General features: G+C 39.1%; 1 protein-coding gene across 3 annotated transcripts in view; it reads right to left on the minus strand.

Annotated features, from left to right (window-relative positions):
• LOC144981214 (catenin alpha-2) overlaps nucleotides 1-18,353 on the minus strand; it is a 293,319-nt gene that overhangs the window by 12,763 nt on the left and 262,203 nt on the right. For 2 of the 3 annotated variants that reach the window (XM_078952804.1, XM_078952809.1), the window contains exons 13-16: nucleotides 15,508-15,659; nucleotides 11,542-11,655; nucleotides 5,045-5,226; nucleotides 4,327-4,432 (exon numbers count right to left, since the gene is read on the minus strand). In XM_078952804.1, coding sequence (XP_078808930.1) covers nucleotides 4,327-4,432; nucleotides 5,045-5,226; nucleotides 11,542-11,655; nucleotides 15,508-15,659 — 554 coding nt within the window. Of the gene's footprint in view, nucleotides 1-4,326; nucleotides 4,433-5,044; nucleotides 5,352-11,541; nucleotides 11,656-15,507; nucleotides 15,660-18,353 lie in introns of all 3 variants that reach the window. The other variant, XR_013658147.1, reaches the window with a different exon arrangement.

An 18,353-nucleotide genomic window follows, 5' to 3' on the forward strand; every position in this document is an offset into this window, starting at 1 on the left:
ATGCTATCACTCCTTCAACCTAAACGTACATTTCTGACTAGATTTAGGTGGTTGAGCAGGTCGGCTAATAACAGAAGGGTTCGATCCCCTCTCACAGGAGGCAAAGAGGGTCAGGGGGACCTCCCTGCCTCCCTACCAGTGTGGCTCCACTGGTATGTGTATACGTATAAGTAACCATCTCTGGTCTTTCAGTTTTTTGCTCAAATCTTCTGGAAAGAAGTGTAATGCTACAGTGCAAGTTCCATCTAGTGGCCAAACTGAAACGCCTGTTGAGGAGTCCCTGCATGCAGCTTGGCTGTTAAACAATCAGTGTAGTTTGTGTAATTTCCTCTGGGCGTCCTACGGGCACACACCGTACATTCAGCATTTGGTGTGCAGTCAGTAAGGAGTCAGTACTCTTACCCAACTAATGGCTAGAGTGTGGCATCAGGGCACCGTGTGAAAGCATCAACTGTATGCAGGAGTGAAAGTAGATTCCTGCTTATGCTGGTACAAAGAGAAATTATGTCGAAGTAAATCTTTTTAATAGCAGTAATGCAGATAAATGCAGTTGAGAATAAATCTTTACTATGAATAAAAAATATAGACAGGGCATTGTGGGGGAAAAAAACAACCTTTTATTGATTATTGTACTAAGGAACTTGATGAATGCAGGAAATGTAGAATCTGGAACTGATCTGAACCAGATCGATCTACCAATCACAACAGTGTTCAGAAACTGTATGAATCATTTAGGAAGTGAGAGAATTAGTCAATACCTTGAAAGGAGAGAGGGATGTAAATCACATGACATTGAAATGATAAGAGACGAAAAACCAGAAAGAAAACATATATGATGAGATGACGTTCTGCCTGGTTCACAGCTTTAGTGGTATCACCCTGCAGCTGCTTTTGAATGAAAGTTAAAGCAGCAAAGACTGGCCACCCAGCAGATCTCCTCGCAAGTGCTTACCAGCATAAGATTCGGAGGCAGTTTGCCGTACCGGCTTACTTTACTTTGAGATAACATACGCACGACAATCCCATTTTCATTACCTTTAAGGTAGCCTTAAGGGAGCTGCAAGACACACCTGCACTCCCTTTTACATCCCATCTATGACCCTCCATGGGCCTGGACAACCCAAAAACCTGCAACACCTGAACGGTGCATGTGACAAAGGCCTCAAGTCTTTGCATTCTTATGGGCTTTGAAGCCAGAACTCATAAGTGTGCAAGCAAGTGACAGATCGATGCAAAGCCAAAGAGTCGAGCTGACAAAAAATAAGTTCTGAGTGGAGTTCAGATGGGATGAAATACCAGGATTCGTAATGTAATGGAAGGTAGGAATCTGGTATTTGTAATGGATTTGGGAGTTGATGCTCCAGCTTGAGCGGCTGATTGAAAAGGAACAAGAGATAAGGGAAGAAAAAAAAGGACATTTCTGGAGTGAAATGGGGTAAAGTTCCCCGAGGGCTTTTTCCACGTCAAGTCTGGTACCTAAATGGCTATAAATGAGCTCGCCGTCCTACCTTCTTTCCATGCTGAATTACCTTCTGCTTCACATGCGTTCATCAATAGTGCTGATGTGGAGTTATGGCGACAAGATTTGCCACTTAAGGGAGCTTCAAGAAAGCAGAAGAGCAACCTTTTGTCTTACTGTCAAAGTACGGGACTCCCACAGATTACCTGCAGTCAAGTTTAAATGCAAAACTCCTGTTTTTATTTGGAAGCAACACGAGGAAGTAGTCAGCATTCTGCTATTAGTGATGCACTTCTGTTTAGGTTTTTCAGGAGTAGGAAAACCTCTTTGGCTTTGAATTCTATTAATGCCAAGGCAAAAGAATGGCATGAATGCCTAAAAGTTAAACTCATTGGATAAAGAAAACACTTTTTGTCCCAGTTTATGTCAGAAAATAAAGCTTTGATGTTTGTGGAAATGTGGCAGAAGGCTTTGAATATTCAGTAAACACTGGTTTAGGAAATGACAATTAAAAATGGCAAGCCACCTGCTCTTTTCATTACAACAAACTGCTAATTCCAACACAAGTTCTTCAGGTGATTTGCCTCGTGACACATCCACTCCCACTCAAAGCCTTGTTAAACACTGATTGGCACTTGGCAGTCCACGAAGGAAGCAGCGAAAACACAAATACAGGTTTTTACTTTGGCTTCATCCTGTCTGTCGCACACAGAGATAAATGCCTCTACACAGAAACGCACAAGTGTTTACTACAAGGCGTTCGCACCACAAGATCCTGCTTTAATCTCTTCGTCTAAGCTCATTAATACACAACAGACAGTTTTGGAGAGACACAATTAGACTTTGAAACTTTGTTGTGCAGCACAATATGCTCTAGAGAGCAGGCCAGAGTGGCACTGGGAGAAAAGTGCCAGAGCTGCCTAAAGCCGTCTGTCCGAATAAAAGCATAGTTGGCTCTGCAGCTACAAAAACTCACCGTCGCTCTGCACTATTGACTTGTTCTTCTGAAGTCATTTCTTGTCACAAGATGGTGGAAAAATTAAGTTTTCTCTTCTAGTAAAATGAATTTTTCTGTTAACGTCCACAAGGATAACTGTTCACAAAATAGTTTTGATCCCTGCCTCCATGCTTAGTGGATCAAATCAATTAGCTGATCAATTAACCTGTTAAAGTTCCACTCCAACCAATTTTTTGATCAAATGTAACAGCGTTCCCAGTGGTCTTTTAAATATGATTATGCAAAAAAAAAAAAACAAATAACATAAACTATTGTTTCCTAGAGCATAATTGCTGGAGAGCGGCAGTAGTTCATTAGAAATTCACCTCTACATTGTGGGCAGAACTGTTTAGAGTAAGCCTGTCCTCATTTCCCATCATCCATCTGTTTACCCCTCACACCCCTCACAAAAATGGCGACATTGGAGCTATCCAGTTGTACAGCTTGGAGTCTGACGCCAGCTCAGATGAGGAAAACAAAGATGTACATGGACCTAGTTGTCTGAGTGGAGCAGGGAGCTTGTGGCCTGGCAATTAGAACACCTACGTCACTGCTACAGACTTGTTTCAACACCATTTATTGTCTACATCTGATTCACAACAATTTGAATAAAGAAATATTCGAAAACTAAACTATATTCATTGGAGTGGGTTTATAGCATTCGAGTTTTAGCTCCGCCATTGATGTTCTTTGACTTACTTTTCAACTTTTTACACAATTTTCATAATTCAGACAGATTTGGAAGCAAGAAAAAGCCGCTTTGCAATGATATGCTGCACTTTATGGAAGTAAAAAAGGGAAATTGCATTAACAGTCAGGTAGTTTGAAGAGCGTCTATTATCTGGTGTTGCCACTGACATCTTTGGTACTTACTTAGCTTCAGTTTCCTAGACAAGCCACTAAAATGCATACTATAAAAAAAATGCAAAATATACCTTATTCTGGTTTTTTTTTTATCTCAAGAGAAACTATGTGCATTTAAAGAAAATGTACTTTTAAATAAATCCAAATGAGGTTCTGACAATGAAAAAAGGAATAAATAATCTGAACAAAAAAAACTCAAAAATGGACATCACAAGTTCAAATATTAATAGGATGACTTACCAATAAATGTACTTTATTTTAAAAGTTTAATGTACTTTATAAAAAGGAAAAAAGGAACTGAAAAAAACATTTCATTAGTGACATTCTTCAGGTTTATTTAAGCTCTAATACACAGTATCTACAGCCCAGCATGTGGTACTCAAAGCAGCAGTGATTGTATCAAGGGTCTGCAAGCTTCCAGGAGATGTGATTACAAACACACAAGGACGTCTCACTAAATCAGTGAATTTTGAGCCAAGATTTAGTCGCACTTCCCCTTCGATGCAGAAAACATGAAAAGAACATTACAGTACGCTTTATCTAAAGAGGGTTTTTGAGAGAAAAAAAGACTCACTTCATTAAGTGTACACACACCTACACAGCAGAAATGCATATTTCTACTAACTCCCATCTTCCCCTGGCACAAGCCTGATTGATTATATATTGAAAATGGTCTGTCAGAGTGTTTTAGAGAGGTACTCATCTGATAATAAATGCATCACATCGGTTGGAAGCTAATTATATTACAACTTAGTTCTGCTGTCTTGCTCTCTCAGTGTCTGCTCCACTGGGAAACAAACTCATGCAGCAACAAAGCTTCACCACTCCAGTTACCCTCATCAATACTCACAGCAATGATTTCCATTCGCTATGCCCACTTACTCTAACTCCAAATTTGCTCTTCTGCAGTTGCCATGACAGTCATGGATACTTTAAGACAGATAGAAAAACATGAAGAGGAAAAAAAAAAAATGGGAACGTCAGACCAATTTAACTGTGAAGCTACCTGGTCGGCAACGGCTCGAGCCAATTTGTCCATCCTGGATCCAGCCTCTGCGATCTTCTTAGCTGCGTTGATCACATCAGAGGAGTTCTTCAGGGGGCCTTTGCCTCTGTTAAAATTCAAGGAGTAAAATAGGGGGAGGAATGAGACGCGGTGGGAGGATTTGCAGAGGCAGTGAGCATGCAGAGCTTCCCTTTAAAGATTGAGCTCACCCCTGTGTTGTACAGGCTTAAATATAGAAGCTAATTTGTTTTTGCTGCTATCTCAAACACGTTGAAATCAACCAACAATAAAACACGTCACAGCTAAAGGATGGAGAAAATACAGTTTAAATAACAATACATCCCTGAGAGATGCTTGTGTTTGTGCCGGTGGTGAGCACATTTATTCGGAGGATAATGTAAAACTTGCAAGCGGCTAATGTTTAAGTGTTTGTTAAAGTGGCTAGGATCAGCATACATGAATATGCATGGTGTGCATAACTTATTTAGCCCATCGAGAGTTACTGGAGTCTGTGGAACGCTGTAATTTTGGAGCCAGTGCCTCACAGGCAGAAGGCCAACAACACTGATGCTATTCAGAAGTTTAGGCCGTGCAGCTGTGGAGCCAATCACAACATGAAACCCCTCACGACTCGTGCAGAAGAACCCAGTCCGGAATAGAAGTCACACAAAACTGGTAACTCTCAGGATTGACATTTCTTATCATGTGTTGCGTTTACCTGGTGAAGTCTGTCATCTCCATCATGATCATGCACATCTGCTTAGCTAGCACGATGATGTCGTTGCCATTGTCATCCCACTTGGCGACCTCCGCATCCAGCTTGCACTTCTCCTGTCTGAAACTCTCGACCTGCTCTGCGATTTTGGCCTTCTCCTCCTGTGGAAGCTGAGCCATGATGGCCTGGAGGCAGTGCAGGAAACACAGAGGGGCAGGAAAGTGCAAGCTTTAGCAGAAATTGTCAAAACGAGGGGTATAGATACAGTTAGAAGAGGTGATAAAGAAGAACAGTGAAGAATAATAGGTTCCTGATAAAAGAGGTGATCAAGCATAGTGATAGTTGAAAGCAAAAAAAAAGGATAAAGAGGCACCATTTGTTACTTTCATTTAGTTTATTATACATTTTGACAGCTCTGAGTACCAACACCTTTAGTGTTGTAGTCTGTCCATTACTGCCTGTCTGAAAAGCTTTAAAATAAGTTCCTATGTTGTTTGCATTTTAAAAACAGACCTTTACAAACCTCCTGACATCTTACATTGCTAGAAAGCAAATGATTTTTTTTTTCTCTCTCAATCTCTGAGAACACATTTGCTCTCTCAGCAGCCTTTGAGGGCAGGTCCTAAATGGCATAAATCTTGTGGCAAGGTCACAGGAGCAGTTAGGACCCAGTATTATTTGGGAGATAAATGTATAATTACCTCGCTTCTTAGACCAGAGAATGAATAATGCATTTGTTCAACATTGTGTCAGCGAGGCAAAGTGGAAAAAGGAGTAACCTGGTTTCCATTAGGTCGATTCTATTGACTTCAGCAGAAGAGAGAAAACTAATACAGTGAAAAAAAAAAATTTCCATAGTTTTTAACCTCATGTATTATTGATTGTCCTCCAAGAACTGCTAATCTCTTAATGTAATAATCACGGTAGTCGTCCTTCACCATTTTCCTCTTGCGGGAAGGCTGGTGTTTGGGGTGAGCTGCGCGAGAGGTTCGTCACTTTGCTTGTGTCCTCTGGTGAATGTGTCAGGAGGAAAATGAAAGCAGGAAATATAGATGGCTCCTTAGCTGACATACTTTGAAATAAAATAAGAAAAAAAAACATACAAGGAAGGGAGCAGGTCCACCGGAAAAGGGCAAACGGAACGATTATTTTAAAAAAACGTCCTGTTGCGCTGTTGTACTATTGCTACAATACAATAGACAGCTTGTCGGTGGACCAGCTTCTCTCAGTCACAGTTATTTGTTCGCAAACCCAACTATCATCAAAAAAGCAAATTAGCCCTGCCCAAGTCCCAAGACAGCTGATGGCAAAACCCTCACACGCAAAAAAATAGAGTCAATTCCTTCAAACTGCTCACATTTGAAACATCTATTCTTCAATTGCACAATGGAGGTTACATGATCATTCTGATCATCATGTTCATTCTGTACAGGTCCTGCATCTCCCTCTTTCTCATTCACAAGATGACTTAAGCAAATGTGGTTTTGAATCTGCCTAACCACTCCGGATTTTTTGTGTCTTCGTCTAATTTTGGGGCACTCCATATAATCAACAACATGAAAGTCACCAGAAAAAAAGAAAAAAAAAAACATTTTACATATAATCACATTGTGCATGTGGAATACAAATAAACGAATAAATACATATTTTAAGAGGAATAAAAGTGAAAAACAATATTAAGAAGGGGTGAAGTTTATTCATAACTATGTGTACTCATCACACATCTTTTTTTTTTACCTTTACTGCATGTATAGCACTGATTTTAATGACGGGCTGCTTTAAACTGCACCTGAGCTGTGAAAAAAATCAAAAATCAAAAGGTATTTAAAATGCAGAGACTTTTAGGCCACTTGGCCTCTCAGTGGGATGTTTTAGGCTTCCTGAGACTTGGTTCGGTGATTACCAGCTCATAATCAGTGTGGCCCAAAAATATATTGTACAAATAATTCAAAAAATGATATAAAAAAACACAAAAAAAGAAAGGCTGTACTGTGATTGCTGCCTGATCGAGATCAAAGCTGGTGACTGTGCTATAACATTAGTCCAGAACTCTGACTTTAGGATTAGATATCATGAACATCCAGCCCTTTATTTTGCTGCAGACATATCAAATATTTAATGAATTGTGTGTGATTTTGTGTGTTTCTTTCTACAAAAGCAACAAAAAAGTTCCCTACATTCTTAGTGTGCTTGCCCGAACAGTTAAAGTCTTATGAAATTCAACAGTTAGCTCTGAAAACTCACTGTAAAAGAAAAAAAAAAGAGGGATCAAGGAAAACTTGAAGCTATAAAGTATGAGATTTTGTTAGCATACCAATTCACTCTGAAAATAGTGTTACAAAGGGGTAAGCGCCAGGAAAGAAGAAGGAGAGAAAGGGGCTCTGCACACTTAAAAAAAAATATAGCTGCAGAACAGGGGTAAACACATGAGCCAACAGGGGTGTCAGGGGAGCAGGATGGCTCTTGGTGAAGCACCCCCCACGCCCTGCATCCCACCTCCTCCTCCTCGGCAGCTCTCTAGAATTCACTTATCCCCAAATCCCTTCCCCTTCTTTACTGATAACAACAAGAGCGGGCCTTGGGAGCTTAACACAGTGGCAAATCCGTCCGAGGCAGTGCTCTGCCAATACACTATGCGACTCGGCTGCGTCTGCAGGGATTAGAGCACTTTCCTAGTTTCTCCGCCAAGTGCGGCGTCTTGAAATGACTTTAATTTGTTTCATTTGAAATAAACTGCCCAGACATTTACAGTTCAATTTTATGGATGGTCTATCAGCAGTTCTCCAATCAGTCTGTTCAAAAAATGTTTTGGAAGTGTGCGGCGTTTTGGCTGCCTGTTCCCCATCACGGAACTACAGTGGGTTTATGCTTGAATAGCAAGATGATAACATAAACTGCAGTGAGAAAAACCTAAGGAAAAACCAGGAGAAATAGAGTCGCTGAACTTGACCTGAATTTTTTCTCAGCACTAGGGACACAGAAAGACAGGGAGACTTAAACGGAGATCTCATGCCAGCGTCCCTGTGTGTGATGTCCACCTCCTGCACGGGCTTTGGGGGGATCACCACTGTAAACCTCTGCGTGCTTATGTCAGCTTCGAGGGAAAGGAAAAAAATGGATTATGTTTCCTCTTGTCTTGTCTTGACTAGAAACACATATCACCAATGTCAAGTTGGTATGACCGTGAGAGGACAGCAGGCTTTATCCTGAGATGACAGGCTGAGGCGCGGTGGGCAGATCACCAGTGGTTCACAGCTAGACCATCTTTTATGGATGTGCATGCCTTCTACTTGTTTTAAAGTTTAATCTCAGGGGGCATGACATTGTCCATGAGTGGAGGGGGGGGGGGGAAAGGCCACATTTTACCATGTGAACTATTTAAAAAGGAATTTGTCAATCTGTCACAGTCGTGGTCATGGACACACTTTTTTTTTAAATCCCCGCTTTGTTACATATTTGTTGAAGACAGGGAAAAACAAATAAAAGACAAGCAATATGGATGGACAATGAATCTAGTGGAGCCTATTAGTGCGGTCTGGACAATATGAAGTGAAATTATTGCAGTGTTTCTAAGGGACATAACAAGACAAGTGAGTAAAAACATAAATAAAATAATATTTTTTTTTCTTCACTTCAGAAAGTTTAACGACATGAAGTTTCACACGCTGGATGCACTGCAATCTTCAGATACTGACACTGATGTAGGGATTGGAAGGTGTCAGGTCAGAGAAATTAAACTTTAGTTATAGAAGTGTATATGAATTGATGACTGCTCCGTTAAAAATAGAGCTAAATGAAAATAGATTGATGAATTAACAAGTGAATAGACTTATTTAAGTGTAATTTGATTTAAACAAGAGCAACCTTTCCTTGCGATTGTAATCATCATTATAGAGAAAAGTGACAATTTAAAGGTTAATAAGAGGTTAAAAGGGTCAAGTAAAATACAAATCCTTTCATGTATGTTGCAAATGTTTTTTTTTAAACAGGACATAAATGTGATTACAGAAACAAAGAAAAATGCAGACAAATGTACAGTTCTTGTTATTCAAAAAATAATAATTTGGACTCAGCAGTGGTTTATTCCCCCCCTTAATAACTAGAGTCTATGTTCCGCTTCACTATGAACATGCATGAAAATCAAGAGCATGCCTTATTAAAAAAATTAAAGTATAATGTTTACATGAAGACAAAATTATATTACTGAGAGAATCTTTTGTGAGAGTATGACAGTTCATAACTCCAAGAACTGTTGTGCCCACATGTGTGCTTTTATGGTTAAGGAGGTGTTGCCATTATTCCTAAAAAAAGGGGGGCTGTGGGGTGCAACCTTGTGCACCCCACAGCCTTGGGTCCTCAAATTGCTGAAGTTGCAACTGTCTTCGGTGAGAAAATCTACATGTACTTTTTAAATTTATGGACAAACCACTGCATAAAGTTAAGCTAACAAGCACCCAGTACTTTGCTAAGCTTACAACTTTACATGTAAAGTTTAAGGTTTCCTTCAACTTGGTTTTTCTTTTATTTGTATCACAAGCTGGAAAAAAAAACACAAAATAGGAAAAAAAAAAGAAGCAAAAACAACCTCATTGCTGCAGGTAATTATCATGGCAAAACAATGGAGGAGGACAACTTGGCAGAGCTGTTATTTATTCAATAACGCGATCCGTCAGATTACTCTGAACAGCAGCATGAAAAATTCACCTGCAGCTGCTGTTAATGTTACTGCAGTGGCTCACACTGAAAGCGATATGCATGTGAAACTAGGTCTAACCTAATCAAACTGCCACTGCAGAGAAGAAAAAAGCAGCAGTCGGGGGAGTCATTCAGACATGACACCAACACATCCGACTCCCACCAGATTAAAGGAAAGCAGTGCACGTCTGACACAGAAACTTTGCTAGCGTGCCAGATACATGCCAGATTCCACAAGATCAACTAACGAGATTTACTATGTTTGACAACCTAATATGACACAATGGATTACCTTTACCCAAGCACAACTGGAACATGTGCTAACATTTTCCTTTAACCCTATATGACGGTATCAGAGGTGCAAGTCGAAGGGGACATGCTGAGACTTCAAACTGTTCTCAAAAAGAGTTGCCCACTCAAAAGTCTGCAGTGCCAGGAAAACTAGTCAACAGTTTGGAACTGTAAAGCTCCTTTGTGTACAGGCGTTGGTGCATATTAGCTCAGATGGCCCTGCGATGCTACGCCCCAGGGGTTTTAGTAGGAGTTTGAACACAACACAACCTAAAGTACTTCACACCCCGAACCCCCACAGATATTCTGAAGCACCCCAAAGTCGGCGACCGCTGTGACTGACTAAGGCAGGTTTTCATCTGAAATGGCAAATAGTTAACACACAGAGGTAACACAAAATGACCATTTGACTGTACATTCAACATTGACTTTAAATCTTAGAAAATAAAAGCCTCATGCATACATGTACTTGTAAAGATCTGGTAATTTCAGATGAATTTTTAAATGTGATTTGAGAAATAGAATTATGTTGAATAATACATTCTGATTGCATGACAGCAGGAAGATAACTGAAAATAAAACAAATGGATACAAAAATCAAGGTCAGACCTGCAAAGGCTGTGTAACTCTTTAAGCTATGCTAGAATTCTTTTGACAAAAAAGAAAAAGATAGGAATACACTTTGCTGAGCTGGAGATGCTGGTCTACAGCTACTGTGTTTAAAGGACAACCCGCTCTTTACGCCAACAAATTAGCTGGATTGCTGAGTAAGTCTCCTCACACATTTCACTTAACATGATGTCGCTTCAACAAACTCCTTAACAATCAGCGACTGCCTTCAACAGATCTTTACATCTCTTCATTTTTACAAGAAAGAATAAAACAGTTCAGACATTTTATAGACAAAAAAAGTAAGACTTTAGAATGATTGCATTTATCCCTCACATATGTAACTGATTTTAATTGTGCTTGCTTCTTTGTGTAATTGTTGTTCTGCATTACCCTGATGTTTAGAGACAGAGTCTTAGGCAAGCCTGGACCACAGGGAGAGGCACTGAGCCAAGTTCTTTTCCTGCCATCCACAATCCATTCAACATGAAACACACAGCTAGAGCCTCGGTATAGCTGGAGGGGAGCAGGCAATGATACCCTCTTAATGTCCTTTAAGCTGGGCCCAAGTGAAAAATTGCTAATGTGCAATAAAGCCCGGACCCTGGTGATCACGAGTGAGGCCTTGGCTCCGCTCAATGCTGTGTTTTGGGGGCCGTCTGAGGAGAGTTTGATAATTACTTCTTTGTTTGTGATTGCAATTTTACACCTGCAATCCCAAAACAGTGTTTATTTCAAATAACACCACTTGTTAGGGTAATTTAAATGCTACGCAGGTTTAAATAGGCGGATAAAACCGATTTACATAGTGTGATGTTCAGAAAAACACTGTAGGCTGCTGGATGTCCACTTGGACAGATACATCTCATTTGCTCCGTTTGTTAAGGAGGCAAGTGTCTACTCACCCGAGCACTCTGTCCTGCAATAAGCTGGTCGTCCTCAGTCTGGACGCTGGTCCTGCTGCGAGTATCATAGTCTTCTTGTTCAAAGTCTGAGTCATCCTCCAACTCTTCTGGTGTCTGGAGGAAGCACAAAGGCAAAGCCGGTCCATCGGAGATCAAGAGATTGGAGGAAAAAAAGAAGAAGAAAGGATACAAGACATTTTGAAAATTGATGTCTGAAAGTGTTAGCTTTCTTTAACATCAAGATTGCGGAAATTGTCTATTCTTCTCATATAACCCCTCCTTTGTTCTTTTCTTCATACAAAACCTCAGCTGAAGTTTCAGCTCGAAACAAATGCAGCAAACAAACAGGAAGATGTTGTATTACCAAAAGAGCGGAGATGTCTGGAAAATTGTTGCTGACATGATTGTGACGTTCAAACACACACATAATATATATGTTTTAGGGAGAGTATAGGAAGAGATAGATGCAAAAAGGACCTCTCTTTTTCATTAAATAAATGCTATATATAAAAATAAACGCTATATAAATAAAGATGAGAATTAAAAAGCAGTCAGGTGGCAAAGCCTGATCAATTAAGTTGTATTGGTGAACAGCTATAGCAGGTGAGGCTTTAGGCTGTTATAATGTCAGTGTTGACTTACAACGTAATGTACTTTCAATGCTCACTTAAGGCATAACATCTGGCTAGTAAAGGAAAAAAAAGGATCAGAAATGTGTTTGAAGTAAGGCCCCTGTTTTGGCGGCTCTGTCATCTGTAAAAATGAGGTTGGGCTTGAGTCCTAGAGGGCCACTGTCCATTTTTTTTCCAACTACCTTGGGTCTTGTAGCCTCTTATTGGCAGAACAGACCTGATCCAGATAATCAGCAATAAGTAGAAGAGATTTCTAAAAAAGCAGCCGGACAGTGGCTCTCCAGGGCTAGAGTTTGACACCCATGATCTATAAGGCTCTCAGAGGAAAGCTGTTTCTGCTCTTTACTGAAACCGGCCGGTTGAGGTGGTTTAGGTGGCATCTGATGAGAATTGCCTTCCGGGCACAACCTGAGCCGGGTGTTTCAGATGTATGCCACTGCAAAGAGGCCCTGTGGCAGACCAGGAACTCACTGGGGAAATGAAATCTATCAGCCAGCTCTAAAACCCTTCAGTGTTTTTTCTTTTTCAGAAACGATTGGGGGGGATGTAGCTGAAATGAATGAGGTCTGGGAATTTCTGCTTTAGTTGCTCCCCAAACAACCCAGTCAGAAAGTTTATGAACTGTGAGAATAATTCTGGAACCAATTCCATTCATCACATTACAAGGGGTGTGTTGGATTTCAAATGCTATCCGACGGTGTTTTGGGACACAATCGCAAAATGTGGACCCTTGTGCCAATTCAGGGTAGTCCAAAGACCCCTGAAGTTTTAGAAGAGAGGAAAACCAGTCTGTTACTTTACCATGACAAATAAACTTTAGACAAATGAATTTGTCTGCCAAGCACTCGCTTCTCGATTGTGCTGCAAGCTGCATGTTCAGGCTAATTTGCAGGGACTTGTGCAGTTGAGTGTGAAGTATTCTTTTGCCCTGTAACATAATCTCATTTAGCTTTAAAGCACACGATTCATGGCAAAGCTGTGCAATTCTAAAAATGTGATCACTAATGAAATTGTTTTTGTATATTATTTTGAATAGCAATCAATTAATGATCCGAACTGTATGCCTGGCAAGGAACAGATTAAGACACAGAGCACAGATTATGAGTTTTGTAAATTATAATGATTATAATGTGAAGAATTAAAAGTTTATGTTTTACTCTCTGATTCCGAAAGATTCAGACAAGGCAACTAACAACTCTTGGTGGTAGGATGCAATGGAAATACACATCATAGCGCTTCAGTATATCATGTGTTGCTTTAATAGGTGGCACATCAATCCAATTGCATTAAGGCATTCTGCTGATCTGACCTTGTTAATAACTCTCCTTGGAAATCAAAAACCAAACTGAAATGCTCCACAGCAATTTGCAGTTGCGTCTTTGTCGAGCACGCTCGGCTTCCAAATCGTATTACAGACCAAATATTCCCACAGGAATAGACAGTCTCATCTCTTTGCAGATTAAATCCAGTTTACTTGATTGTAAACTGTTGTTGCATACATTACAGTATATACATAAGTGACAAATCCTTCTCCGGTACTGAAAATCCATCCATAAGATAGAAAATGAAGAGATAAGCTGACTTTATTCAGGTTAGATACTAGTAGTGTATTGTCAACCTAATTGTGAAGAACTTGATCTGTTATAGCCGCACTATTTGATCACATGTTTACAAGCTATATTGTAGCCCTGTGGGTCATCCCTGCTGCTTGTGCTTACATGTGCAAACGACCAAAGGATGCGAGTGTGGTCAGCAGAACAAGATAAATGGATGTTTAAGCCACAAAGGTCAGAGCAACTGTGCTCTTTCTTTTCTTCACAACATTATAGTTTGGGACTTTAAATTCACTGGGGTCCAGTATTACCCAAATATGACTAAAGCCACGCTCTCTCCTCCTCAAACACACACACAGACATCGAGGCAGTGTGAAACGCAGCCCCCTCACTCGTTTCAATGAGGTCACTGTTTGGCGCAGCAGAGGTGCTAAAGCAAAGGGACGGTTACCTTGGAGACTGTTTGCTTTAGTGCACAGGGTGATTCTGCTGCTTAGCGAGCAATCATTGCAGCAAAGATTTAAACAGTTTGTTGCTAAAACAATCGGACAAAAACTATGCAGCCCTATTCAAGGGGGGGGTTAGCAATCTGACAAACCTCTGAAGTCAGATGTAATTGGATCTTAGTTAATATTTGAGTGTTTCATGGAAAAATGTTACAATGATTCCATCTTTTTATCCAGAAACGGTCTTAATCTAGATTAAACAAGCCAAATGAAGGTAATTTTTTGCACTTAGGAAATAGTTGAACATATCAATCATGTGTTTTAATCATTAGTCAATGTGGAAACTCTGCTGGACTAGCTTCTGTTGAAAACTTGTTACCTGCATGTCTACATGTGTGTAAAACAGCAGCCACAGCTTCTCTGTTTTGGAGGAATTTTATCAGAATTTCACACTCTTCTCAAGATATGCCTCAAATTTCAAACACGGTGGAAAATTGGCTTCTTAATCCACTGACTTCTCATGAGATCTACACAGTGAACATTTCTAAAGGAGCCATTACTCGGTTTAAGTGGTAGAAAAATTACACAGACATAGAAGGAGGAAAAAAAAACGAAATCACACGTGGCACCGACATTTTTGTGATGGAGTTTGACGACAGAGAAAAGCACAGATCTTCCAAAGTTGTTTCCTCAAAAAGTAATTGAACTTGGATGGGATTATGAAGCCAGCTGGTCCCGGGCAGTTCAAAGCTGCCTGTTTTACATTATTTACCAACAACAAATTATTTTCCATAATTAGATTTTTTCCAGAGCTGCACCGGGAAAGCTTCCAGCCTGCATAAACTTGAATAAATGAATTATAGGTTGAAAAGAGGAAAGATAGTTTGCGTGAAACATTTAAAAATTCTAAAATTGGTGTGTGCGTGTGTGTGAAGCAGCTTGGCTGTCTGTATCTGGTTTGTTGTGAAGTATTTTTATCATGACACGCCCCACAAAGTTCGGCAAGACCCTTTTACTGATTTCATTTGTCATTATGGTGCTTCTTTTATCATGCCGGCAGATGTATTTTTGTCTTCAATGTTCATGACAAAAATAAACATTTTAGTACAAAAAATAAATAAAAAAGAGTTAATGAAAAAATAATTATCTGCAAAATATCAACCAGCAGCACAATCTACAAAATAAAGTATGACAATTTTAGCCTGCTCACTTTTTAGCAACAGTTATTGAACCAACAGTAACTTGAAGATTGATGACATAAATACATTTTTCTTTTCTAGTAAACCAGAACAGGTTTCTAGAGAGCGCTTTCCACTCTTACTTTAGAGAACGTACCCTTATCATGAGGACAGCTTTCCGGATGTCACGGACGCCGTCATACACCAAACGGGAGGCATCAATGAACTCATTCTCCTCAAAGGCCTGCGGGGGGTTCGTACTCAGCGCTTCGATTGCTACCTCCACTTGTTCAGCAAATCGGGGCATGACTGCAGAAGAAAAGAGGTGAGAAAGGAGAAAGCAGGAGGACAAAAAAAGGAAAGAAACAACTATTAATATGACTTGTTAGCAACCAGTCCGTTTCAATAATGGAAGTGCGTCACACCTCTATTAGGAAAGGGAAAATATTGCATGATGCATCACAGAGCTCAGTTTCTCTGCTTGACGGTATGAAAACAACTTGTTTTCATCTTTTGAGGCACTGCAGTCTCTCTTGATTGGCTTCTAAAAACAAGCACAGCCAAATGCAAACCTAGTTTCGAAACAACAACAGGCATTTCACGCATATATTTTTTTGATTGTCAAAGATTGCTTGGGTGCTATTTGTAATCCTGAAGTGTAGGTAAGTGTGCATGGTGCTAACATGCAGCCAAAGGCTGTTAAATCTGAACATGGATGAACAAAAACTAGATTTATCCGTCTTTGTGGTAACAGAAAAAAGCTTTGTAACAAAAGAAAAGTCCCCATTGACCACAAAAATGGGCCCCTTTGTCCTCAGCTTTCATTGGCTATAGTTGATAGACGAGCTTTTTGCTCTTTGTGTGTTTCAAAGGAATTATGCTGCAAATGAATAGACCCTGTTTAATATTCAAGCATATTGAATAAATGCCTCAATATTTAACAGGCTACCTTTCTCCATGATTATTGTCACAACAATCGCCGTGTGGTGGATTATCATGACAAAAGCAACAGTTTACTGGAACAGACTGTTGCTTTATTTACATATTGTGAGGTGAAAAATCACTTTTCCAAACCTATAAATGGCTTATACGTTAAGACTACTTACATTTTTTTATGTGTAAAACTAGAAATGGGAATAGCTCAAGAACTACTCCTTGGTAATAGCTCCTACGAGCGCATAGGGGCAAACTGAGACTTTGGAAAGCAGCACAATACTAAAGATGAAAAAGACGGTCCAGATTGTTATGAGCATTTTGGAAAAAAGGAAGGGATTGTATCAGTACCTTCAGCAAAAAAATCAAAAAAAATGTATGTGCTATTATGCAGAAAAAATATTCAGACTTTTGAGGGATATATTTTCTTCCTTTGGTCAGGTTTCCATTCATTTTTCAATGGGTCAGAACAAAACCACATTTTCTAAACATAAAAATAGATTTCCTGCAGAAGACGAGGGTTTGTCTTGAATGGGAATTTTACAGGTCAAATCTTATAGTGACACATCTACACATCTAAATGACACTTTAGGTCTTCTTGGGCCAAGATGTTTGTCAAAAAGAAATCAAAATGACACCTAATTGGATATGTTTTTGTATTCCTTATTCTAAAAAGTCTACTATTATTAAGAAATAACTTAATTTAAAAGCTAACTTTTACTTTCTAACTACAAAAAATTAAATGTCTTGGTTTCATTGTCCGCAATACAACTAAAAAATAGATGACTTAATAAGCAGTACATTGAATTTTAATTCCATTTTTATGGATGACTACTTTCTAGGAAAACATGTTAGGTAAAAGAGATGAGAAGACACAGACAACCTTTTTTGATAATAGATCTCCAAATATATATATATATATATATATATATATATATATATATATATATATATATATATATATATATATATATATATATATATATATATATATATATATATATATATAATTACAGTGAGTTAATTTAGGAAATCTTTTGGACATAAAGACAAACATTTAAGAAAAAATTAGAACAAAACAAATGATATACAACAGTTTGGTCATTGGAAACCCAACAGAACAAGTCAGCATTAACCTTGGTTATTTATCCACCTGTTTTCCCATAACTTACATACCCAATGAACTGAAAAATTACCTAATGGCACTACAGGTGCATCCTGAGTGAACTTATTTGTTTGACATAAAGCATAAGCTGTAATTCGCAGACTTAAAAATGGCACTACAAAAAGCCTCTCCCTTTTTCTTTTCATTTTTAATTCAGTTTAATCCACTTACTGGAGAAGCGTAAAATAGGCTTTTGGGAATTGCTAGGAAGGCGTTTTAAATAGAAATATTTAAATGTTCTCCAAGCTCTTAATGAGCAAAGTTGCTGATGGTGAGGACCAATTTCACTTATTCCAGATGAAAAATGATGAAGGGAATTAAATGTGACCATGTAGGAATGGATTTTTTTCACCCGCCAGGCTTAAGCATGGTTAAAGTGTGAAGTCATGGAAGTACAATGAATGTTTCAGAACCTCAAAGTACAGAGATGGCGTACCCCTGTGACGGGCTTAACATGGAGCGCTGCGCTCAACTTGCACCGTTTCATGTGCGTACACTCGAGTTTCCTATCCAAACCACTTCATTTCCACAGCAAATCATGGCAAGTTATGGTTGAGTGGCATTAAAGCACAGACCTGCATTACTCAGGCAACATTAAATCAGATCCAAATACATAACCTTTGCATGAATGGTTTACTTCAAAATCCTGCCACGTTAAACTAAAGATGGTGCTAATTTCACTATGTGGAAAATTATTATTGAAAAATAAATGGTTCTGTTTTCTAATATATGGGCTGTGCTTTTTTTTAACATTTTTTTTTAGAAGGAATCTTTAATTGACTGGACAAAGCATTAAATGTGATTTTAAAAGCTTTTTTTTTTATGCATTCTATGGATTGTTTTTGTCTTCTTTTGCAAGTGTCCTACTTTTAAGGCGGCATACCAAGCAAAACTCTAACAAGTTA

Source organism: Oryzias latipes, chromosome 1, assembly GCF_053564925.1.
Source record: "Oryzias latipes strain Hd-rR chromosome 1, Olatipes_Hd-rR_3.1".
NCBI lineage: Eukaryota > Metazoa > Chordata > Actinopteri > Beloniformes > Adrianichthyidae > Oryzias > Oryzias latipes.